The sequence below is a fragment of the Cheilinus undulatus genome, linkage group 12, assembly GCF_018320785.1.
Source record: "Cheilinus undulatus linkage group 12, ASM1832078v1, whole genome shotgun sequence".
NCBI classification, from domain to species: Eukaryota; Metazoa; Chordata; class Actinopteri; order Labriformes; family Labridae; genus Cheilinus; species Cheilinus undulatus.
Genome location: NC_054876.1, coordinates 13,274,671 through 13,301,102, shown reverse-complemented (window position 1 = coordinate 13,301,102; position 26,432 = coordinate 13,274,671). Strand labels below are relative to the sequence as shown.

Here is a 26,432-nt window from a genome sequence, read left to right as displayed (position 1 = left end):
GTAACACACCCAGAGATTGCCAGTGATTTGTGGGTCCTTGGGGCTTCCATAGCATGACCAGGGGCTTGTAGCAACCCTATTAACCACCTGGATGTTACCCTAGGCCTTTCTTACTTGAAACATTCACCCTTTGCTCCACCCTTAAAGTGTGGACTTTGCTGATTCATGAACAGATTATTTTCCCATGAGCCTGGTAATATGCAATGCTCATTTATGCTTTATGTACATATGAAAATAGGTCCCTCTGTCCTTAATGTTAGAACCGTGATTCTGCTCTATGAGCATCTGTTATGTTGGAGTTGACATTGAAAAAAAATCCACTAGAGGTTGCTGTCTCTTGTGGAGCAACACAACTTTGACACCATTTATCCCATGTACTGTAGAACGAATGAACCCTCCTCTGCTCGCCTGTGCTTTTGTAGTGCTCTTGTAGTATAGTGGTTTTTGTGCCCAGATGAGCTAAAATCATTGATATGTTTGTATTTTCTAAAAACTCACCCAATATTCAGCAGCATTTCCTCAGAAACTTAGTTCAAGTTACTCCTATTTTCCAAATGATTCTTCTTCGTTGAGTTTTTCTACTCTGGGTTGAGCTGTTGACTACATTGCCCAACACAGCCCCGACGATTGTTAGCGGTGTTGCTACGTTTGGCGACTGGGCTTGATCAAGGTTCTTGAAAACATTTCCTCTCTCCTCCAAAGGGCCTCTTCAGTTCTAAAGAGATATCGGCCAAAGTCAGAGTTTGATTAAAGTTTTACTTTTATTTAATTCGAAAAATAAGCTTTTTGGATTGTTATTGTTAAAATGGTGAAATAAAGGAATTATATTTATGCACAAACTGTCTTAATTTTGATGTCTGTAAAATTTGGAAAACCCTAACAAATGAAAGAGATGTATAAGCGTATAGCGCACTGTGTTTATTGTTGTAGCCGTAGTCTAAAGTGTAATAATGAAAAAAAAATTATTCAACTTCTCACCCCTACTGTCTGCGAATGTTTTTTTTTTTTATTTATTTTTAAGCTTATTTAAAAAATGTCATTAAGACTCCTTTCCTATGCATAAGCTATTAATGTATGCAGTTTCCATACCATGTACAGAAATGATTAATTATTTAGTGTCAGCTTTATTTGGTACTTTCAATGTTTGGAAACAGACTTCTTTGCTAATGTGCAGAAAACAAAGTTCTTTAAGCATTGTCAGAGACAAGATGAGGGAGATTAAGGTTTAATATGAGCCTCACTGCTGTCAGTGAGACTTAAAGAATGGCTGGGTTGAACCCAGGGGACTGAAATCCCATTGGGAATAGGTTGACCATTTTTATTCCTGTAAAAGAGGGAATGGTGCTGAGGTGGGGACATTAGATCACACTCTGATTCATGAATATGAGGTTTGAAACTTGAAATGATCGAGTCAGCAGCTGCATAGTGATACATAAAATAGAAGTCATAAAAATTAACTCTGATTCAGGTCAGGCAGCAGAGGAGTAAAAAAAGTCCGAATGGAGCCGTGGGACCATTTATAGGAAGCATTAAATGCAGCTGACTCCTCTGAAATGAGGAGGATGGATCTGTAATAGTGTTCTCTTTCACGTTCAGCACGTACAACTTCTGCAGAGGAAAGGTCTCTCAGAGTATAAAGGTTGAAAGTTTGATCCACAGTAAAACTTGCTGAAATCCATCACTGGAGGCTCCACGGCTTATTTGCATGCAGACATGGTGAAAAGAATCTGAATGTTTACATGCTGCACTAAATACTGTCTAAAATCAATCTCCAGAGTCCCGGCTCCAAGCGTATAATCCCCTGTAATGAAATCTTTTTACATTTCTTCCTTGTTCTGAATTTAGATGATATAACGGCTTCCCTAGTAAAGTGTAAAGATAGTGAAAGGTCCATGCTTAAAACTATGACCAATGCTGGGCTCACTGATGGTGTATATATTTCCTAAATTTTCCAAACACAGAGAAATTTTTATTTTTATAATTGTAACAAGAAGTTTCATTATATGGAGAATGCCATAGGTTGCAAGTTTAATTGCCCAAACTCACCTCTGAACCCCCCTACACTCTGCATTTCCAGCTAGGTAATACCCGCAGTTCTCAACATTGTTCACCTCCGCAGCCTCCTTCTCAATACTACTTCTTGTTTTGAATTGAGGACTCTGTTGAATAAAAACTGCATCTCATAAGAAGTATTTACTGAACAAAAAAAATAACATTCATTCACTAAAAAAGGCACTTCCTGATCATGCTAGAAGCGGTCCCAATATGTGCATGTGCACCAGAAGAGATGCTAGAGTGCATGGCTGTGAACAGGAAGTGCCTTTTTCAGTGCATTTCTCCCTCATTATGAAAAACTAGACTGGTTTCTGAGCCTTTCACTACCACAACAACTAAAATTTTGGTGATGCCTTCATATCCCACTGTAACTTTAGCTGTTCTAAATACTGGCACTTTATGGCCACCGTATATTCTGAGCTTAATCCAGCACTGAGCAATCATGGGTTTTTGGCTATCTTGTAAAATATTCTCCTTTAAATTATAGTATATTCACAGCCTGTGTCAAATGTTACATTTTTCCCATTTACTTTAAGCTCTTTTCTGATTGGTTCTTCTCCAGGCCTATCTCCTCATCTAGCCTGTACCCTTTTTTTCTGGTCTGAAGTTTTTCATGTTGAAAAATAAAATCAAGCTTATGTCATGTTATGCTCAACTTTGAAATTTGTCCGTCTTTTTTTTGTTGTTGTTTTTTTTTTTTTTTTGAGCAGGTCATTTTTTGGGGGGGGTTTCGCATAAGTCCAAGTCATTTTAACGCGTTATAATTCAGATCCCATCCGCTCTCTCTCCCTTGCAGTTAACCCTCACCTTAAACATTGTGATTTTTCCATGTATGTGGATACAAACCATAGCATATTACAAGTAAAGACAAAGAAGTTGATACAGCTACATACTCTTTTTTTCCCCCTTAAACTGTAGTAGTAGTAGTAGTAGTAGTAGTAGTAGTAGTAGTAGTATTTTCTTTCCCGTTTTGTTTCTGCAGGTTCTTTTTAAGTGCCCCACTTTTCCTCAGTTGTGACGTTTTTGTTTGGCAAATGTGCAGTCTTTGGCCAGGTGGTTTTCTCCACCGCATCTGTAGCGTTTTCTAAAGTCCGGCTTGGGCTTTGGTCATGTGTTGCTGGTATTGTTAATCCACCCAGTGGCTCTGTTCCATTTACCAAGATGTTTCATGCCATGTAAATCCACAATGTTTCTCTGCTGCCTCCATTGCTTATGCAACCTTGGGTGCTATTTTCAAAGTCAGTCTGTCCTCTGACAGCAGCCTCTGCTGTATCCTGTCTTCATTTATGCCACCGATCAAACGATCTCTTTAAATCACTGTCAACAAATCACCAAAGTTAAAATCCTGTGCCAGCTTTCTCAGTTGTGCCACATAATCACTCTTTGCATATTACTGTGGTGCCCTCTGTTGGCACTAGGATGCAACAACACTTCCTAACACAGGGGAAGTCCCCTAATTATAACATCTGGGCATACATATGATTTTTCTTATTGCACTGTTTTTGAACTGATACACCCAAGATGTTCTCTGAGAGGTTTCAAAGACAATTACAGCAATGGTGTGGCAGATTCCTTGTTACAAACAAGAAGTAAGAGAGGTTGTTGCTACCTGATCTGTCCCGGAAACCCGATTTGCACTGCGCATGTGCAAACACGCGTCTACATCCGCTCAGCAGAGAAGGTTAACTTACATTAGTTTAGCTAGGCCTTAATTAGCTTCAGGTTAGGTTTAGCATTTTAATTTCCACTGGTTAGATTTAGGGGTAGCTCATTGGGGTAGGTGTATATTTTAATTAATTAGCCTCCTGGGGTTAGGTTTAGCATTTAAATTCCACTGGTTAGGGTTAGAATTAATTTATTATATGGATCGATGGGGGGTGTTTTGTACGGAGCCTGGTTTGTTGCGGCTGCGGCTGCAGCTAGATCCTTCTCTGCCAAGTGGATGTAGACGCATTTGCACATGCGCAGTACAAATTGGGTTTCCGGGACGGATCGGGTAGCGACAGCGGTGTTGGGCGGAGCTGGGCAGCACTTGTCATGTCATGTTGTTGTTTTGGTTGTGTGCCCCCTGGTGGTGGAATTCCACATACAGTGTGTTTAATTATTGAATGGCAAATATTAAAAACATGCCAATCAAAATTCAGTCCCCTTCCTCCTAGCTTGACTAGCCTTGTGTTACCAAGCATTCTGACAAATAAAACTGGTATTAATTAGTTTGCCTCAATACATTTAATGTTGAAATTTTGCTGCATGCTGACAGAGATCAGCAGTCTCACAAAGCAAGACTGAATTAGGGATTTGTCATTTAGTTTTGTTGTTGATATCCCAGTTGTGTCCACAGTTAAGAGTTCTTTTAGTTTCAGTCTTGAGGCCCTGTGGTAAGATGAAGAATGTCTTTTCTGTTGGTGTGGTCGGCAGTGAGAGGGGGCAGGAGGGGTTTTCTGAGATACTGGAGATCACTCTTCAGCACTCTAGAGGTGTTGTTGGACTGAATGAACGAAACACCATCAACCCTAGTGAAGTGCTCTCTTCTTGCTGCCATTCTGTCTGCAAGGTTGGCTTTTGGAGGCCAATATTAAAAGCTTAACTGGGTTTACAGCTCTCTTCCCTGAGTGCTTATCCTTTCAGCAGGGCACAAGTCTCTTGTGTTCACTTCAGATCTTTCTCCTTGTTGCTGTGCTTGAGTTTTGTTTTAAAATAATCATAGACTGAAGTAAAACACAGCCTGGGCTATAAATTAAAGGTGAATGGTATTTTCAGACAATGCACAGTAAGCTGATGCTTGAATGTGTTGATTACTCCGTTAAGAAAAAAACCCTTCAGGTGTCTATCTCTCAGTGCTACTGGCTACTATAAATGTCAATCAATATCCAAGAAAAGTCCCTCCCTCCTGTCACAAGTGTATACAGACTCATAGTGGTGATTTAAGTTCATGAGTTTCCTTTACCTGGATATGTTATTTAGCATAATGGAACTGATAAAGTGCCTCCTAATCAGGGTTAAACTGGGTTAACAGACCCACAGATCCACTCTGGTTCCATCCTTTTTGCGTCATCAAGCATTTTATGAAAATATACCTTTGGCTCAGAAGTGTGCTAATCCAATATTGTGTTTGTCTTATTTTTTTTATATGCCTATGTGTGTGTGTGTGTGTGATCTCAGATGTTGTTTCTCATTTTAATTGTCTTTATCTGTTTACTTTCACATGGTCATTTCCTAAGTTGCAGCCCTTCCGCCGAAAGGTAAATAAAATGTTACCTGCTGAACAAAGAGCGGCTTTTTTATCTCTACGTCAATAGTTGTATTGTTGTTTGGGTGTGTGCCCATGTGTGGATATTTATTCATGATAACACAGCTCGGGGAAATCAAACAGATGGACGTAGGTACAGTGTTGACAGTGTTTTAGGGACTTATGCAACAGGACAAAGCCTGCTTTAAAGGAGTTTTTGTATCAAGCTGCAGAGAAAACTCCTTACACTGTATTTAAAATCAGGAAGAAAAACATTTCAACGATAGGTTCTTGCTGTCATCAATGTGTTTACAATATGAGGAAATGCATACATTAAAGAAGACTTTGCATCAAATATTACATTAAACTTTGCTTTTTACCAGTACAAAATGAGAAAAAAACTGATCATATCCATGAAGAACTGCTCAGAAATAGACTTAGTTTATTACAAATCAGTGACAAGATGAAAATCTTACTAACAACCATGTTGTGGGAGTGAAGAGCAAACTTTCAGATATTACATAAGAAGCCATAGTCCACACCTGAGGCAGAAAACATCAGCCAGTGCTTTGATCATACCTAATTAGATAAAATTATTGACACATCAACTTATGCAAGTCTGGAAGATATGCAGAGTTTGTTTAGGCATATACTGATGTTAACCTAACTTCTCTCCTAACTTCACTCCTAAAAAAGAAGTTCAGTTCGGGACAAAAGCCTCCCCTTTTTTTCTTTAACAAATCAGTCTCAGCAAAAGCAGATCTTTGAATGGACTTATTCTGTTCTAATAAAAGGGTATTAATGATGTTCCTGGCTTAAAACAGTTACCTCCTAGCTTTAAATCTTTGGTCCTGTGTGGTGGATGCATTTTCAAGGCTAATCATCTTGTTGTGGGTGAGTCAGGACTGATTGCTTTTTGCACTAGCAGTGATCACAGCCTGCTTTAAAGTGCTTCTCACAGGCATTTATTATTGTTAGGTTATAAAAGTTAACCCAAATATCCCTTAGTAAAGTGACTGATAGGTCTGTTTAACATACACCTGTTTACGTAATATTTTTCTTTAATTCCAGAAAAGATCTAACTTTGTTAAGCAGATGGATTGGTCAGACTTCATGGCTGCCGTCAGGCAGATCCATCCTGCAAAGCTCCCATCTGAACAATTGTGCCAGGTTTGAGAACAGACCAGATAAACCAGAGCCATTTACGGAGAATGACACAGTAACTACACGCAGGGTTTAGTTCTACAGTGAGCAAGTGTTAATTTTGAAAGATATTCTTAATTTTAGTCTCAGTCTAAGTCTTTAGATTCAATGCCTTTTAGTATTAAGTCACATTTTAGTTGTTTCTACCCCTCACAGTTTTAGTCTAGTTTTAGTAGACAAAAATTTAAAACCATTTTAGTCCATAAAAACTCCTCACATTGTAGTCCAACCATTTATCGACAAAAATAGACTTATTTTTAGTCAGTTTTAGTCACCAGAGATCTATTTTTGGCTAGTCTTAGTCTAGTCTTTCTCATGAAGCTGTTGAAGAACATTTTTAGTCGTAGTTTTAGTCAACAAAATTTACATTGCTGTAAGCCAGTAGAAATGGCTGCTGCTGGTGTAGCGATTCGCTCAGATGGAGCTTTAGTAGAGCAGCAGTTTTATCAGAAATGGACCACATTTCTTTATTAAAACAAGACAAACAACAAATCTGCTGCTTTGGAGCTAATCACTATATTAGCAGCCATCGTATACTACAACTATCCCTTTCCCTTGTAACTATCTACTATGTACGGCTCTGAAAGTATCATCAATTGCTCAGTCAGTCAGTCACATACAGTACAGACCCATGAAAGAACAGCACCTAAAGCTTTTCATAACAGCTCTTCTCCACAGAGAGGTCTGGCTGCAGGCTGTACATCTCTGACGACCACTCTAACAGACCGTTCATTTGCAAAGAAAGGAAGTGCTTTAATTTTATCAGTACAACGTATTTCCAGTTTTAGATATTTTTTTTATTCAGCTTTACCCATAAACAAAGTCTGGCAGTTACATTCATGAAATAACCACATCGCAAACAGTGAGGATTAAACAACATTTCATAAACAGAGTTAATGTTACTACATAAACAAATGCAGCTAAGTTAGCTTGAGTAACGTGAGCTTTTGCAAACATAGCTAAGGCTGACTTAGCTAGATAACATAAATACATAGCTTACATGGCTGCTTTGTGAGCTTAGCTTTAGCTATGTTAGGTACATAGCCTCGTTACCTATGTAGTTCAGTTATCTTTGGCTAAGTTAGCTTTAGCAACGTGAGCTTAATCAAACGTAGCTAAAGCTAACTTAGCTACTCAGATTAAGGTTGCGATGGGCAGAGCTGAGCAGTGATGTCTCTACTTGTCATATTTTGTCATTGATTTGACTGAGAGCCCTCTGATGGCAGAATGTATGTGTTTAAATGGTTTATGGGTAGGTACCCTGGCTGTGGCTGATTTGGCGTACATTTGCTGGTTTCACTGGTTATTATGTTTAATTAAAGTCATTGATCTTAGTTACATACATTAGTTGTCCGTGGATTTTGTTTTAGCGTTTGGCTGCTCATTGTGAAAACCTTTAAGTGCACCGCTGCCTGTCTTTGCAAGGACACTCTCAAAAAGAGACGTTTTATCTCAGCAAGCTTTTCACGGAGAAATAAATGTCAAATAAAAGTTCAGTCACCCTATCATTTTTTCTATCAAAGCAATGTTTATATAGAAAGTTCAAACTACATTTTCACATGCAGGATTTTCATGCCTTGGTGAGACATTTATTCCTGCAGCAAACCTGTTAGCTAATACATTCTTTCAAAGATTTACTCCTGTTTTTATTGGCTTTGGCACCAATGATGGTGCTTACTAACTTAGGGACTGGGGAAAACAGAGTTGCAGGAATGAGTTTTATTATGCAACTGCCCCTCCAAATATGGGATAAAGGTTTTTGTGTGAGAAAGAAAAATGAGAGCAAAACTTTGGAAGACATTTTCGTCTTCAGAAGATGAGAGGAGTGGCGTGATGAATGGAGGAGGAAAAGAGCTGGTGACAAAAAACCTCATTTCTGCCAACAAGTTCACTGAAGCAGAGCCACGCTCACTGCTGAAGCAGAGGACTTATATCCTGAGGTTGGCTCAAATGTAAAGATCCAGTGGGGGAGGCCAATTGTGGCAATTTGTCTACTGTATTCACTGAAGTGAAAAAGTGGACAAGTGGCCTTATTTGGAGCTGAAATACCAAAGCAAGCAAACTTCTCTAGAAGTGGTCAGAGAACTTACTATGGGTTTTGGCCCTCTCTTTAGAGTTATCCTGGGTCACAATTTTGATGTTGTTCACTCCTAAATAAGGATATGAGGAAGACATTAAAGGCAATTAAGTGCCAATCTTAGCCACAAGCAATGTGTTCCTCAAGACCCTCACAGAAGGTCACTGCTGAATGGCCAGGCTGTTCTCAGAGACTGTATAAAAGCATATTCATGGAAGTCGACTTGAAGAGAAGCCTTCAGAGGGTCATCAAACAGAGCAGTTTCAAGACCTTATGGGAGCTTCACAAGGAGTGGATTGAGGTTGGGGTCACTGGATCAACAGCCACAACACACAGACAGGTCCAGGAAATGGGCTAAAAGTGAACCACAGATGTACTGTGTTTTGTTTCTCACCTGGGCTAAGGAGAAAAGCTCAGTGGTCGAAAGTCTTGCTTTCAGATGAAAGTAAATTTTGAATTTCATTTGGAAACCAAGGTCCCAGAGTCTTCAGGAATATCAGAGAGGCCCAGAATCCAAGATGCTTGAAGCCCAGGGGTTCGGTTTCCACGGTCAGTGATGGTTTGAGGTGCAATGTTATCTTGGTTGGTCCACTGTGCTTTATCAAGTCCAGAGTCAACACTGTCAGCCATGTACCAGGAGATTTTAGAGCACTTCATGCTTCCATCTGCTGAGAAGCTTTAAGGAGGTACTGATTTAATTTTCCAGCAGGACTTGGCATCTGCCCACAGTAAAGCCAAAACAACCATAAACTGTTTTTCTAACCATGATATTACAGTGTTTGATTGGCAAGCCAACTGGACTGACCTGAACCCCATAGAGAATCTCTTGGGGTGTTGTCTAGGAAAAGATGAGAGACATTAGACTCAATGATACAGATCATCTAAAGACTTTGGCTCCATGCCACATCATATAGATGCAGTGATTTGTGCAATAGGAGCTCCAACCAGTTACTGAGTGCATGTATTTCTTTCTTATAAATCCTTTTTGGGACTGGTGTTTTGTGATATTCTAATATTTTGAGACAGTGGATTTTAGATTTTTATGAGGTGTGAGCCGTAATTAACAAGATTAAAACAAAAAAGTAGTGAGATATTTCACATTGTATGAGATGAATCTGGAATTTATAAAAGTTTAACTTTTCAAAATAAATCACAGGGGAATAAAATTAACTTTTACATGATATTCTACATTTTTGAGATGCACCTATATGTATATATACAATATTTTTCCCATCTAAATTCCATGCTGTTTCTGGCAGGTTAAGTCTCTCACTCATTGTTCTGCTCTGTTCTTTCGCTGCATCACCACAAGATGGCAGTATAATCTAGTTCTGCTGGCTTGACCTCCAGATACACCATGTAGACTTCACATAACCTTCTACTGACTCCAGAAAGCATGGCATCAGGACAAAAATTAAGAATGTGCAGACTGCAATCATGAGAAAGAAGGAAACAGAACTTGTGTCACTATGGCAGCACCTTTTGAAAAGCTTGGACTGAGAGATTGAGAGGGCTTTTTATTCATGTGACTGTCAGCAAGACAGAAAATTTCAAATCCTAAATTTGATCACTGGAAAGAGAATATTTAGCTTTAAGATGGTAGAGGAGGATGGCTAAAACACATAATATACTGAGTTAAAGAAAAGAAGGTGTGGAGTAAGTGTTAATTTCAGTCCACAGGGACTAGCCTTAGGACAAAGACCAAGCAGAGCAGGGAAAAATGAATGATGCTACGTCAGGGAAATTACTAATACTAATGTAAATCAGGAAAGGACTTCATTATCTATGAAAGGAATATTAAATGTAGGGAAATTGTGAATATAGCAGAACAAAGGCTGACTCTTAATAAAGACCGCACGGCCTTGGATCATCTCTGTCTACCTATTTGTTTATTCCTCCATTCACTCACAGTTTCTCCATAAGAATGGGATACATGTTGAAATAACCTCATACATTATGCAACTGAGTAGGAGTTGAGGTGGGTGGTGAGGTGCAGAGCATAAAACAGGATTCATTTTTGTCTCTCTACAACCGTTGGAGCCTGCATTGTACTGTAAATAGTGCTGCTGTATTTGATTGGAGTGCTGGCTGTTGTTTGCTAAATCGCACATCCTAATTGTTCCCAGTGGACGTGAATAAACAGGACAGCCGTTGCCATGGATAATTAAACAATTCTTTCCTGCAGGCTGCACTGGTGCAGTGAATTTGTGGAGGTTTGACAACGGGTCAGAATAAACACGAGGAGGAGAGACAACTGTTAGGTCTGATTGAAACTTGCAATAGCAGTTTGTCTTTTTAAAAAATTCTCAGTCTGCAGACTCTGTTGTGTTCAGGGTCCAGCAGGCTGTGATGAATTATGTTCTTACATTCAACCCCGCAGTAGCACAGTGTGCTGTACAAGCAACACTTTTTCTCTTTATGTGCTGTCAGCTTTTTCTGCATCTCTTTGAACCAACATAAGTGCCAGCTGTTAAAGAGACAGGGTTTTATTTTGTTAAACTGTGGAAGAATTTCAGCTTCAATAAACTTTTCACTGAAACCCACACGATGTGTCATTGGTTGTGTCTTAAAACTTTGTCATTCTATCATTCATGGTCAATTTACACTTTAGATGCTCTGGTTTATTTTTGTTGTGAGTGTGTAGTCAAAGCTATGTACTAAAGCAGCTGTTTCCCTATTTGGCTGAATATCCATTTAAATTGTGTTTAACTAGTCTAAAGTGGAGAAATTGCTTGGAAAACAGTGAAATCCATCAGGGTCATTGTGTCAGTGGTAACTGATGTGAGGCTGGTATGCTGGGTTGAGTGAGGCTAAAGTTAGCTGCCAGCCTTTGCTCCTCTTTGCAGATTAACATTGTGCTTGATGTGGTTACTCATCACCTAGGCTGAGTAGTTATACATGAGTATAAACCTCAACATCCCACAAACAGCTATACTTCTATTCTCTAGTTCAAAAAGCTGCCATATTTTTCTGTTCCCATTACATGCTAACCGCTAAGTTTCTCATGTATAGATCCAGGTAAATGCCAAGGAAAGCTCTGACAGGAAGGCACGGTCATTATCTGAGGCTACATTACTGTTTTAAAAGAGCATTTGACCCAGATTTCAGGCCCATGATTATAAAAAACAATAGATGATTACGTTAACCAACTTGTAAAACATGGACAGACTAATCTAATATCTAAATTTAGCCGTTAAGCCAGCTAACTATCTCTTTTCTGAACTGTATTGACCAATCAGCTATCATCATGCTTTGGTGTATACAGGTATAACATTCTATGTTGACAACAAACAGGTGGCACTTTGTTTGCACTGTTTACAAACCAGCTCCCATCAACAGCTCCTGTCCCATCTATTATGAGGATTTATTGTCGGTTAAAAAAAAAGTCTGTGTCAATAACAAATCTTTATAGCTGACCAATTAAACATAAGCTACAAATCTGCTTGATGCCTTGTTTAAAGCCAGTATGCAGTTTGATTCCCTCACTACCTGAAAAGCATCAGAAAGGATCCAACAAAACTATTTAAAAACATGCAGTTTAAAAGTTGTTTTCTTCCCTCAAAGACAGGGATGGCAACTCTTGACATTTTACTTTACAAATCTGCATCATGATGTTGATTTTATGGTAAATCTTGTTTCCCACAATTGTGTGAAACTCACTTTTTTCTCAGAGGCTTTCTTTAGTTGTAATAAGCACAAGAAAAACTGGTATTTTAAAATAGGGATGCAACTATTGCAAATGTTGGCGTCATGATTATAGTCTAAAAAATAATCTGTTTCACAATTATTTTGTATTAATTCATGGAACTCAATGTATAGAATCACATGAACATTCTTTAAAAACTTAAACCTTCTTTGTTGCTCCCTTTTTCAAATGTACATTACAGAATACAGTGCAAATAATCCAGTGCAAAATAATAAATAACTGAAATAAAGGATCTGTCTTTCCTTTGGAATTTGAGGATTTCTATCTTGAACTTAAGCAATACAGCTGCCATTTAAAAAATAAATATTACAATTACTGAAAAAAGATGAAATATGGTCAATGGCAATGAAATTAAATACAGGCTATTTATTTATTTCCCTTTTAAACAAAACCAGGATCTAAGGCTGCAGGACCTGTCTACATTAATTCACCTTCACAAATTCTTTACAGTGATTAAAAAGCCCTTATGATGGGCATAACTAAAGTGTTATTGCTATTAAATGTCATGCAAATTTTGTATAATCTATTACTATTATTAGTTTGATTACTTTAAGTGTAACAGCACAACTCCAGGGGAGAGAGAAATGATAGCCTTTACACTGTTGCTGGAAACATCAGATGCAAAAGTACATCTTGTTCAAAGGTTGTTTAACACTGGGCGGTAAATCGCTATCAATATTGTCAGCAGTAAAATTTCTGCCACAGGATGGTGTTTTTAGCACTGTAATACCCAGTTTAAACTTGTGCTTTGTGTTGTAGAGCCCATGTAAGGCTTAACCGATGCCAACATTAGCACAGCAAAGTGATAAATGACGGTCAACAGCAAGTTTTGCTCCAGCATTACGAGCAGCCTGGTAACTAACTCACTCACTCGTGCAGCTGCACTGAACGTGCAATACAGTAAACAGGTAAACCTGTGTGTTTTTTCCTCTCTAGGTCTTCATGTCTGCAATAACTGTAACGTAGTGACTTTGCTCACTATGCCAACTGTATCCGTCAGTCTGTCTGGGGCTTTAACACAAGCTGGGTCGTCTCTGTTTACTTTTATTCCAGCCCTGCAGTGATTCAGCCTAAAAAACTCTTTAAAGGTGTGTTTAAACTCATGACTCACTTATTGTAAGTCCATGTTGAGTCCAAGTAGTGGGCCCATGCATTAAAAAAAGGCCGAGATGCAGCTGTAAACAGTGGAGCCATGTAAAGCTGCCAGTGCTACTGTCGAAGCTAAGTTAAATTAATGATAAACACGCTACTTTAGTCAATTCCTTCACAGTAAAAGTACATACCTGTTATTGTTTCTCAATTGCTCTTATTGTGAACGCCCCATTAGGAAATATGGTAATCTGAAATGATTTTAAAACCGTGAGAGACCACGGATTCCAGGACAATTTCCAAAGATTTTTCATCTTTAATCCTCTAAACGCACACACTAGACGACTCAGCCAGACTGTCAGATCACTGGAGACCACACACCTGTCGACCTGCCTACGACCTTGTGTGATCACATGACTTCAGATAAAAAAAACAAAACACGGATGTCTGTCGATACCGTCTTGCTGTCTCTCCACAACAGGCTGTCCTGGCGTGTGTTACAGGTGCAACAACAATCACAAAACAGGGAAAGACTCAGGACGAAATCCTGGCTGGAATTATGGTACGGTTGTGTTTATGGTTGTCAGCGGTGAAATTATGTATGATTCGTCTGGTGACGCTACCCGGTGTGCTCGTTCTCATTGGTTGTTGTGGGTACTCTGTCAGTGGCACTACGACCTAGAATCATAAATATCAAACATGTTTGATATTTACGATTCAGGGTCTGGGAGGCTACGACGCGATTTGGAGCAGTAAATGAAGAGTGTTGGCACCACACACATGCAGACTACTCAGACAAATAACCGTTTGCGACGAGGCTCCAGTCGGTATACGCCCCCACGATCGTCAGGGGAGTCAAATCTCACTGTCACAGTGAAGGCCTAATTCTAACCATTGTTATCACTGAAACTAAAGCGTTTTAGATAAGATGAATAACTTTAGCTTAACTGATCTGTTGTTTTGGAACTCATGTTGAAATATGCCTGTTACCCCATGCTAGTTAAGATGCAGGGTGGGTCTAATACCATCTGCCACTGACCCTGATGAAGGCCACAAGCAGTCAGTCAAATAAAGTTTTTCTCTAAACTAAAAGTATTGCTGGAGATTTCTGTTTCCTTCCAGACTGCACTCATCCTCCATGCACCTTGCAAGCTGGTGAAGTTGTGCCAGATATACCTACCTCAGCTATCTGGGTCTAATGCTGAGCTGCGATTTACACACTAAAGTAGCTTTATTACAACACAATTTAGCAGTTCATCATCATCCTTCTTAGAGGCTGGCTAGCTAGCTTACATGCTAACCTGCCTATTAACCCATGAAGTTCTTGGGAAAGTTTGAAGTGTTTGTTTGCTGAAATGCTGTTAATGCTGTTTGTCGCATCTTTAGCTTACAAGTTTAATACAGTGCTGTGAAAAAGTATTTGCCTTTCTGTGATGTCTTATTTTCCTTTACTGGTAACACTTAAATGTTTCACCAAACAAATTTTAAAATTAAAAAAAGATAACCAGAGTAAATGCAAAATCCTCTTTAAAAGGTGATTGTATTTATTAAAGGAAAAACCCATCCAAACCTTCCTGACCCTAGATGATTAACCACATGTTTTGGAAAGCTTAATTCAGTTTCACTTGCCACGTCTGATAACTGCCAGACCTGTTGAATCAAGAAATTAAATAGAACCAGTCCGACAAAATGAAGAAGGCTAAGAGATCTCAAAAAGAAACACATCAGGCCACGGTTTAAATAGATTCAAGAAACAGATGACCAAAAAACACTGACATATATCAGTCTGGAAAGGGTTACAACAAAGCCATTTCTAAGGCTTTGGGACTCCAGCCAATGGAGAGCCATTATCCACAAATGAAGAAAACTTGGAACAGTGGTGAACCTTTCAAGGAGTGGTCGGCCAACCAAAATGACTCCAAGAGTGCAACAACAACTCATCCAGGAGGTCACAAAAGAACCCAGAACAACATCTAAAGACCTGCAGGCCTCACTTGACTCAGTTAAAATCAGTGTTCAAGATTTAACAGTTGGAAAAAAATGGGCAAAAATGGCAACCATGGAGAGTTCCGAGGCCAAAACCACTGCTGGCCCAAAAGACACAAAGACAAAAGTTTAACATTTTTGGAAGGTGTGGGTCCCATTACATCTGGCATAAAACTACCACAACATTTCAAAAAAAGAACATCATATCAACAGTCAAACATAGTTGTGATAGTGTGATGGTCTGGGGCTGCTTTGAGGACCGTAGCTGATGAAACCTTGAATTCTGCTCTTTACCATTGTGACCTCAGGCTCAAACTTACTACAGCAGTACAATGATTCAAAACACACCAGTTGGCTTAAAAGACAAAATGAAGGTTTTGAGGTTGCCTAGTCAAAGTCTGGGCTTAAATCCAATTGAGATGGTATGGCATGACCTTAAACAGGCCATTCATGCTGAAAACCCATCAGTCTATGACTAGCATCTACTTGGCCGCTGATGGTGTAATGTGACAATCTTGCACATTCTGCCGCCATGTGGAGATACAGAAAATACTTCTTAATCCCTCCACCAGGATAATATTCATTTACTCACATTGGAGCTGCATTTGACCAAAAAAAAGGAAATTCTTTTGCCAAACCCTTTTAAATAAAATTACCAACATTTCAGTAAATCATGCAACACCAATGCTCTCTACAGCAGTTTATGACTGATTTTACATTACACAGAATCATCGGCTTTAGCATTTGTCTGTTAACAATTTTTGTTAGAAACTTTCTGAGAATCTTGTGCTGCAGCAGTGTTTGCTTGCTTTACTCTACGTGTTTCATGGTTCTGTATGTGATTTGGTGCGTGGGTGTTCATTTCTGTTAAAGCAGCTTTTGGCTCTCTTTCTCACACTGCCAGATATCTCGGCTCTATGGCCTCCCACTGTTCTTGTCACATTTCATCCTTGCCTGTGCAGATGACTGTTAAACTCCTGTCTTGAGATCCAGCAGCAGGTTTGTCTGAGCATGCTCAGTGCGGGGGCTTGCTAGACTTAACATCTGAGTGTAGGAGGCACGGCAGAGCTGCTGCAGGGTCCGGAGGCTGCCTGCACCCAGAAGCAGAAGCAGCAGCTTTTAAACTGACAAATCGAAACAGCAAACCCAGAGGAGATAAAAAAAAAAAAAACAGAGGAGGATTTTTATCTCCATGATTATTCTAATAAATGCATGCATAAATGCAAGTAAATGAATGAGAGAACATTAGGTTTGACTTTGAGAACTCAGTGTAGGATATGTTTTATTAATTATTTTAAAATCTTTTATTATTGCTTTATCCTCTAAGATTTAGCTTCACTACTGTAAAAATGTTTCCTGATCCAGTCTGTCTTTACATCACCATAGACTAGGATTTTTTTATGCAACATTAAACATGTTTTCTTTTACATTTTCAGATAATACTGATAACAAGTATGTTGGTGTTTTGCTGTAAGCATGACTTTAAAAGTGTAATGTAATGAAAAATTATACTATTTTATCATGGAGGCACACAAAGGCTGTCAGATTCAGTGCAAGTACATAATAGGGTCCATGCTTTTAGGCTGTGTATAGTGTTTGTGGATGACACATTAGCCAAATGATTGCTTTTTTGTGTTTTTTGTTGTGATGGAATATGCTACGTGAAATTGAATTTTTAGCTTTAGGCCAAGCTTGTAATGAACAATTTGACAGCACCAAAGATAAAAGTGCCCAGAGGAAATGCCGATATGACACCGTTGAATTATCTAGGTTATGTGTGCTGACACTGCCTCGCATGCTAACGCTCTCCGGGGGGCAGACATGCTTACACTGAGTGGGTGGATACACGCGTGAATGAGAATACCAGCAAGCTGCAACTAAACACATTTAAGGTACAACTTGGAGGGACATTTAGAGATACATAGTTTGACTTTGGCAGCTTACTTTGCCTTTCATCCTTATATTGAAGCAGTTCAGGGTTAAAGTTCTAAATAGTGCTTCCCTCCCTCTGGATGGTTTGTGACATCCTACAAAGAAATAGGTCAAAAGGTTCCCACAAGGTGCAATGTTCCCTCTAAACCTCTTACGTGACTTGGGTTTATATAACTAGCCGAGGCCCAAAGAGGTAGACGTTTCAAATATTTCACAGGAAGACAAAGCTTAGAGAAAAGTCTGGAAAAAGTGTTATTGAAGAGCATTTTTCTTTCTTTCCTTCCTTATCAATAATCCCTCAAAGCCCTCAGTCACATCTTGTTCCTTTATAAGGAGGGGCTAGAGGAGTCTATGGCTGAGTACAACTGGAATTAACAACCCAACTGAGAGGAATAAGTAGCTCCATAACTGGCAATCAAATAATCTTGTCCGTAATGATACTGAATATAGAGTGCATTAAGAAAGTATTCAGACCCCCTTCAGTTTTTTCAGTTTTGTTATGTTGCAGCCTGATCCATACACCTTTTTGTAGAAGGCCTCAGCTGAAATGCATGTCAGAGCAAAAACCAAGCCATGAGGTCAAAGTATCTACCTGCAGGGTTCAGAGACAGGATTGTTGCAAAGCACAGATCTGGGGAGGGCTAAAAAAAATTCTGAAGGTTCCAAGAGCTCAGTGACCTTTATAGTTCTCAAATGGAAGGAGTTTGGCACAACCAGGACTCTTCCAAGAGTTGGTCGACTGGTCAAACTGAGCCACCGTGGGAGAAGGGCCCCTGTAGCAGAGGTGACCAAGAACCTGATGGTAACTCTGACTGAGTGCCAGAGATCTTGTGAGAAGGTGGGACAAAGTTACAGGAAGACAACTGTCACTGCAACCCTTCACCAATCTGGGCTTTGTGGAGGAAAAGGAAGCCTCTCCTCGTGGGTTTGGCGGTTGCCAGGAGAACAGTACTTGTCTGACAGTATTGTGCCAAGTGTAAAGTTTGGTGGAGGGGGAATATGGTGTGGGGTTGTTTTTCAGGAGCTGGGCTTGGCCCCTTAGTTCCAGTGAAAGGAACTCCGAATGTTTCAGCATAACAAGAGATTTTGACCAATTAAATGATCCCAATTTTGTGGGAACAGTTTGGGGATGGCCCCTTCCTGTTCCAACATGGCTGTGCACCAGTGCACAAAGCAAGGTCCATAAAGACATGGATGAGAGAGTTTGGTGTGGATGAACTTGACTGGCCTGCACAGAGACCTGACCTCAACCCGATAGAACACCTTGGGATGAATTAGAGCAGAGACTGAGAGCCAGGCCTTCTCATCCAACATCAATGTGTGACCTCACAAATGCGCTTCCAGAAGAATGGTCAAAAATTCCAATAAACACACTCCTAAACCTTGTGGAAAGCCTTTCCAGAAGAGATGAAGCTGTTATAGCTGCAAAGGGTGGACTGACGTCATATTAAACCCTATGGATTAAGAATGGGACGTCACTTAAGTTCATATGCGAGTCAAGGCAGGCGAGCAAATACTTTTGGCAATATAGTGTATTAGCCCTGAGGCAAAAGGCCCACCTCAGCTCCCTCTTAGTCCGTTACTAGGTTTATCATGAGAGACAGCATTTTCAATATAACAACTGTCATCATTGAGCTTCAAAATTCCTCTTCATAAGCCAATGGGTGACATCACTGGGGCTACGTCCATCTATTATACAGTGTAAGGTACCAAAGTAATACTTTGCACTGGCCAGTGTTCAAGTCTTGGTGTTAGAAATTGTTTTCAGAAATCCAACCGGCATCGGTAAGAGTCTAATGTAGTTAGTAATTTTCAATGTAAAACTGGAACTTTTTCCCCCCTCTTTTGACTGTTCACAGAAATAAAAGCCTCTTAAAATAAATCACAAAAAGTTATCAGGATCAAATATATTGATAGCATGTTTTTCTTAAAATGAGTGTTATAGTAATTAAAGATCCTGTTCATTCTAATACTCTCATGACCGCTGTGGTTAACGCTCTGCTTCTATTTTTACTCTGCCACTCTGCGGGTAAAGTGCTCCTCTCCTGGGATCCAAACAGTATTGTGTGAACATCCACCTCAAGTCACGAAGGCAACACTCTCCCTTTGCTGTTTTTGTTTGTTTGTTTGTTTTTGTTTGTTTTTTACACTTAACTGTTAGAACTGAGATGCTGTAGCACAGAGACCGACTAAACTGCATCCGTGTCTGTGAGGGGATAAATAAAATCTATAAGCATTAAATATAGACAAGACTCAGAGGGGAGGAAAATAGACGGAGGAAGCACTGCGTCATGCCCTCCTCGAGCATTTCCCCAGTTCAGTGGAGTGAGAAACAAAAAGGCTCCGTCTCCACAAGTAAACTGCAGGCTTACATAACCTGTCTTAGAGTGATTTTGTGATGGAGTACAGTGTGTTTGGGGGGGGGGGGAGTTGTTTGCAAAGCAGAGAGAAGGCATGGACCTTTTGGTTCTTTTTCAGCAAAGATAGCTCGATCTGATGAAACTGATCACCATGGTGACAAAGATGAGCATTTAGGATTGCAAGGTTAAGTTTTTAAATGTTTTTGTCATTTGCTAGTGAATCTGATCAGTTTAATCATCATAAGAACAGCTAGACTGATGTAACAACAGATAGATGCACAGCAGTTTATTTAATATACTGTATCTAAATACCTCAAGGCATATCTAGGCTGACCTTATGTTGTTTCTGCAGGTGCAATAGTTGTATATTGTTTTAATAAACTTAAGATTATCATTTTTACTACATTTAAAAGCAAAATGAAGCCTGGCACACACTGAAGATGTTTTTAAAATCTTAACATATTTTATAGTTTGTTCTTATAGTGTGTGGTTTGCAATGAGATAACCAACACAGAACATCACACACTAACAGATTCATTCACCAACAATTAGAGCCTCTGCTCTAAAAAATCTAATCTCTCAAACATGACAGTAGAGTAAACAAGCTCAAAGTTTACCACATGCTACATCCATTACGGTCGCAAATAAGGTCCAGTTTCTCCCCTTGTTATTTTGATTGTATTATGTACAAAATCATTTTGTTATCAAGTTGTTCATTCATTTCTGATGTCCACCTAAACTTTATGTTTAACATTTACCATCATTACCATGGCTGTGTTTGTTATGCTTCCTCCTTTGATCATTGTGCTTCCTGATTGGCTATTTCTCCATTTCGCATAACAATCCTGCTCATGTCTGCTCAGCTGTTCTTGATGTTTAATATTTACAGTCTAAAGTCGGAGCAGCTCTGATAATTTTCTGAGCAGATCAGAGAAAAAAGGATCACTCAACACACCGCAGATAAATCTGCCAGGTTAATCTTTGGAATCATTGGATAATCGGGCCTTTGCTGACTTTGGTTGGAAGGAAGGATTCAGGCCAAAAATCGGCACCATTATTTTGTGTGCCAGGCTTTAGTAACACATTTGTGGCTTCAAAAGTAGGAGTGGCAGTCACAGGGTTGTTCGTGATATGATACCAGATGAGACAAAAGTAAGGATGAGATAAAACAATGCACATACAATGTTACGATACGAGATGAGACGGATAAGATAATATATAATGCAACAGGATATAATACAACATTATATAATATAATAAACATATAGTAAACGATAAAGGCTCCTTTATCCCCACGGCTATCTCTCTTCTTAACTCCAGTAAGAAAAGGCTATTTAACTTTTGCACTTTGCCACAGATTTAGAAATATCCTTGATCTAATGATTGCCCAGTATGGCTAATTAATCAATTCCTTGTTGGTGTTATATTTGTTTATATGGGTGTTTTTGTGTAATTTTTGTTCATCTGCTTAAATGTGTGTTTTTGTGCTCTTACATGTTTTAATGTACTCCTGTATGTTTTTTATGCTCCCCACCTCTCCACAATGAAATGCCCCATTGAAGACAAATAAAGTTCTTGAAGTTGAAGCTGATATGAGATGACTAGGGATGGATATTTACAGTAATCTCACTAATTATGTTTTTTTTTTTTTTTTTTTTTTAACCCAAAAACAAATGATGGACACATGCTTGCCAGTTGCCTACTGTGGATGATGTGCAGCTCATTAGTACTTCAAATCCCAATTCTGAGTAAAACAACAAGATACGGTAATGAAACCAAGGGCTATGAGTTACTCTCTAACTATACAATATAGAGAAATCATCACCATAGAGCACCGCAGTATGAATCAGACAGCCAAAACAATATTCAGCCATTGCTGTCAGCTCCTCAAGAGTACTAACCTGACACACCAGGCCGACTGTTTCAAGTATCTATTGTATGGACTGGATATGTTTCATATTCATCTGGGAAAGCTCCCATAGAAAGGACTGTTCAAAAAAATTCTTTGAAGGTGATTGGAGGGATGTATTGTCTGTCACATTCGTGACGGGTGAATAAGAACAACAATAACACTGTATGCATGCGCTTTTCTGTAGCTGACAGGTTACCGCCGCCGTGGATTGTTAACAGCGGACCTTCTCTGCCAAGACAAGATTTAGATGTGGCTCTTTGCTCCTGTTTTTATAAGAAATGTGGTCCAGTTATGATTAAACTGCCGCTTTCCTACATCTACATCTGAACTAACAGCTACCACGGCAGCAGCCATTGGATACGCCAGCAGACCCCACCCGTAGCGCTCACAAATTCAAGCCAAAGCAGACCAGGAGAATATCTTTTTTCTGCCATGAAAAGCTTTCAGTGCGGCTCTCTCTCTTTGTTTTAAAAAAGAAATGTTTTTCCAGTTGTGGCTAAGTCTGAGCTAATCTCTCCACTAGTAACCTCTCACAACTTACCTTTCCCCTGTAATTCTCACAAACTAATACCGAAGTTTTTCAAGATTGAGCTGCTTGATGACAGAGATGGAGTCTGGCAAATCCATCTGCTTTGCAAGGTTGCAAGAGTACAAAAGCACAGCAACTCTGTTTTCCCTTCAAACAAAGCTGAAGGGATGCAGATGGCCTAATCATTGTGATTAGGTCGTGTCCGATGTGTACAGCATGTGAGCGGTCCAGGTTCAGGTCCAACCTGTGGCTCTTTTACCGCATGTCATTCCTCTCTCTCTCTCTCATCCCTGTTTCCAGCCCTTTCCAAAATAAAATCAATAAAAATGAACCCTGGACCTCAGATATGCTGTTTACCAAAGATAAGCTGAAAAAGCTGATCAGCTAATCAGTGTTGGTGCTGACCATGTGGGGGCTTTTAAAGAAAATTATATGAGGTAAATAAGTAAACAAATAAGTTTTAATTTAACCCATCTTAAAATTTAATATAGCACCAATGGTGCATTACATTTAATTTTTAATGCTGACAAGGTCAATGTAGGTTTGTAGGGCATTTTCTTCTCTAATGTGACTATTTAGTGTAAAAAGTATCTCACAGAAAGAACAGTAAAGTCCTGAATCTTATCCATAAAGCCACCATTCTGATTTAATAAAGCCGTATGACTGATGTCGCACTAAATCTGTGATAAGACCTTTTGTGGATAACCATATTACAGCTCTGACAGTGTGTCCCAGTACATCGTAGGATGTGTGAAAGAACATGAAAATATGGTGTCACTTCACATTAAACTGCTATGAATGATTGTCCATTTAATTTCAAAAATGTGTTATTGCAGTGAGAGAATGATGATTTTTATTACAAATTATTAAATCAATTAGTCAGAGGGGCCAAAGCTGAATCTTTAAACCTCAAAATGCTGCTTTTTTTACATCGACATCTTGAGATGTGGATGATAAAGGATAGCACAACTGTGCATGCTCTAAAAAGGTTAAATAAAGAGTGTTTGCCAGACTGAGAGTGAGGAGGCACAAATACAAGACAAGAGGAGGGAGCACAGGGGAGGGAGGGAAGGAGGGGGGCGGGTACAGTGGTGGCTGCTGGCGCTCTCTGCAGTACAGATCTGCTGAGAGCACCAGAGCAGAGCTCCTCCACCGACCACAGCCGCAGGGCTCCCACTGCAGCTCGGAGGAAAACCCCACACAGAAATATATACAGGAGGAAGAAAGTGTTACAGCTGCTTCCTCACTGAACCACAGGGCAGAAGACAGGATACGGGGAGGAAAAGAAAAGAGAGATCTAATAAAAGAGAGGTGAGAAGAGCTGGAGGAGATCCTTCGCTTTTTTTGGGATGCTCAGAACTTCCCGGGCACGCAGCTACTCACTCATGGAGTCTTTTTAATAATTTATCCTCTGACTCATTTTTGCTCCACGGAAATCAACTTTGCTGCTTTAAAAAGTTGTGATTTGTTTTTTTTTTTAATTCAGAATTTTTGCCCCTCTAGCTTTTTTGTCAAGTCTTATACAGTCTTGATAAACTCTAAACTTTAACACAGAGAGAGTGTGTGTGGTTGTTTCTCTGAGTGTGTGAGCATCAAGTTTCTGTGAGTGAGACAAATGTTCCTGGCTGAGTTAACAGGTGCTCAGGTGTGGCTTGTTTAAAAATAACACTTTTTTGTGTTGAGCCACAATACAAGCTGAATTTTTATCTACAAGGACTCCCTTCAGAGACAACACCATGTCACTTCACCTAAACTTCTGAGGCAGTTTTTTTTTCTCCTTTCCTGCCTGTTTTTATCAGTATTTGCTGGGAGGACACTGTGGAGACTCTCGCAAAAACTTTTCTTTGCCTTTTGAAATATTTTGGAGGAAACAGCTTTTTGTTGGTGAAGCCTTGCCTCTACCTCAGGATGGCCGGCTGTACCAGCCGCTGCAGACAGGGGATGCTCAAACTAATCCAGTCCCTGCAGAGATTGGTCTCAGGAACCCTCACAAAAGGTACCATGACATTTTACTTCTATGTGCATGCCTTCACAACTTTTACTCATGTGGGTGTTTCAAATTCATGACTTTCTATAGGGGAGCTTAGGTGGATACTGTGTCATTTTGCACAATTTTTAAACACACATTTTAGTTTTAAAAGCGACTGATATCTGCTGACTCTGTTCTTTCAACATCTTACCTCTAGGTGAAATAATCAGTGTAATAATAAGCAGGCAGTCCCTCCAACTAGATGCTGCTGCTTAGCTCTGATTTACTTGAGATTTTCATTGTGCCATTTGGTCAAGGTCAAGATTCATTCCCCACAACAGCCAGAGTCTATTCATCATCAGCCATTCTTCATGTTACTGTGTACTGAGCGAAGCACTGAGCCTCTGCTTGATAAGAGTTTCAGCTCACAGCAGAAGATCACAGATGTATTACCCTCTCATGGTGATGCAGTTATCCTCAAATATAACAGTTTTAATGTGAAACTGCAAAGCAATTAATGATTTCAAGTTCTTCTATTACCAAACACAAACATCAAAGTATATAAGGTCATTATTCATATATTTTGAATTTGGGAAACTGGTGTTGTGATGCACTACTTCTGTGTTTATTGCAGCTCTGTTGAGTCATCAGGTGAGATGTGCTATAAATGGAAAAGAGATCAACCTATTTAAAAAAAAGAAAGAGGTAGTGGAAAGTAAGGGCTGATCTTCTGCCAAACATCATATTGTGTTTATGCTTGAGAAAATTGTATACATTTTTCTGACTTTTCCAAGTTTTCTTCTCTATAAGGCATCTAAGAACCAGGTCACAATAAAATATCTTATAATGAATGTACACGCTGCTTTATTTGCAAGTTAATTCTATGCAATGTTTATGGTTTAAATGCCTCAATAGAAAGCATAATAAGAACTTAAGATTGATGACAGTTAAGCTCACATTGGCAGCACAAGGGTCATATGTGCTGATTTCAGTCAGAAGAGTGCTTGAAAAATTATGATATGGGACTACTACTGCACAGAAAGTCTACTTCATAACCTGGTATGATGCATGTTAAGAGGCTGTGCTCTATTGTGCTAAAAAACATTCCTTAATTATGTTTATATTTTTTCATTTTGAAGTTTGCCTTCATTATGTGCACCAACCTACAACCTTAATAAACTAGTACTCTGTGTACCATCACAATAGCAAATAAGCAGGTGTCAGAGGGTGTGATGCGGGGTTTGTTGGGTACCTTCACTTGGGATAGATTTGGTATTTTCTACATCCTGGGTAAAGACTGGATGATGAGGTCATGTAGGATTCATTTATGACCCTCCACCTTTTGCAGCTGCTCTGGTGAGACTGCTACACCCCTAAAAAAGAAAAGAAACATTGGAGCTTACAGGCAAACACAAATGCGTAATCACAAGCACCAGCAGGCAAAAAGGCATAAAGTAACCCATACTAGAATAATGTAAACAGCATTCATCTTAGACATAATATGGTTAATTCTCTTCCTCCACAAATGCACAAAAATAAGCCTTTATGATGAGCAAACTTTACCAGACTCCCTGTAATTCTTGAAAGACACTTTATAGGTCACATTGCTAGCAAAACGCACTGGTGCATGTAATATATTCATGAATATGAATTTTTAGTTGATACAAAACAGCTGCACTCTACAGAGCTGCGTGTCTCCACTGACCCAGCAGGGAGTCAGCATATCCAAAAAAAGTTGACGCAAATTTTTCAATAATGTTACCTGGGCACTGTCAACATGTTGGCAATAACTACAACTGAGTTTTGCCGTTTAAATGCGACATAATACCTGGAAAATGGCGGCAGGTAATCCCCTCACTGGTGGTTAACGGTGTCCTTAGGGACAGGTAAAAAAAAATACTGCAAATTTACTAGGCGTTACAATGCAGACAGAAGCAATCGAGCTCAGGGTGGTCGATTAGGGCTGAATGCAGATTGCAGGTCGAGGTCAACTTATCAAAGCGTTCAGACAGGCTGCTGTATTGTTCTACAGTTCTACTCATCACTGGTTTAAATATTTAACATAACTGGGTATAGCATTACCTCTTGTTAAACTTTTTGAAGCTGTCATTTTCATAACCATGTTTTTTGTTTATGCACTGTCAACCTTTATTCTGAAGTTCACTTTGCATTCATGTCAACAGCAACAACAAATGCTGAGTCAGCGAGTAAGACTTCTGCTGCAAGCTTTGACCTTTGGAAAGCTCTAAACCCCTCTGCTCCTACTTTTAGGAGGAAAAAAATAGTTGCGATCAAAAAAGAAAAAATATGTATGAATATGACAAAAAACAATCAAATGTTTAGCAGGTGCAGGTGATGCTTCATTCCCTCTCTTTGGAGCAATCT

At 39.4% G+C, this 26,432-nt stretch overlaps 1 protein-coding gene and 1 long non-coding RNA gene across 2 annotated transcripts in view; one reads left to right on the top strand and one right to left on the bottom strand.

Moving 5' to 3' along the window:
- LOC121519254 overlaps positions 1–25,958 on the bottom strand; it is a 117,513-nt gene extending 91,555 nt beyond the window's left edge. The window contains exons 1-2 of the long non-coding RNA XR_005992692.1: positions 25,876–25,958; positions 25,300–25,420 (exon numbers count right to left, since the gene is read on the bottom strand). This is a non-coding gene — a long non-coding RNA (uncharacterized LOC121519254). The remainder of the gene's footprint in view (positions 1–25,299; positions 25,421–25,875) is intronic.
- The window catches only part of kcnip1b (Kv channel interacting protein 1 b), a 41,304-nt gene continuing 38,178 nt past the window's right edge, over positions 23,307–26,432 (top strand). The window contains exon 1 of the mRNA XM_041802096.1: positions 23,307–24,074. Coding sequence (XP_041658030.1) covers positions 23,987–24,074 — 88 coding nt within the window. The 5' untranslated portion in view covers positions 23,307–23,986. The remainder of the gene's footprint in view (positions 24,075–26,432) is intronic.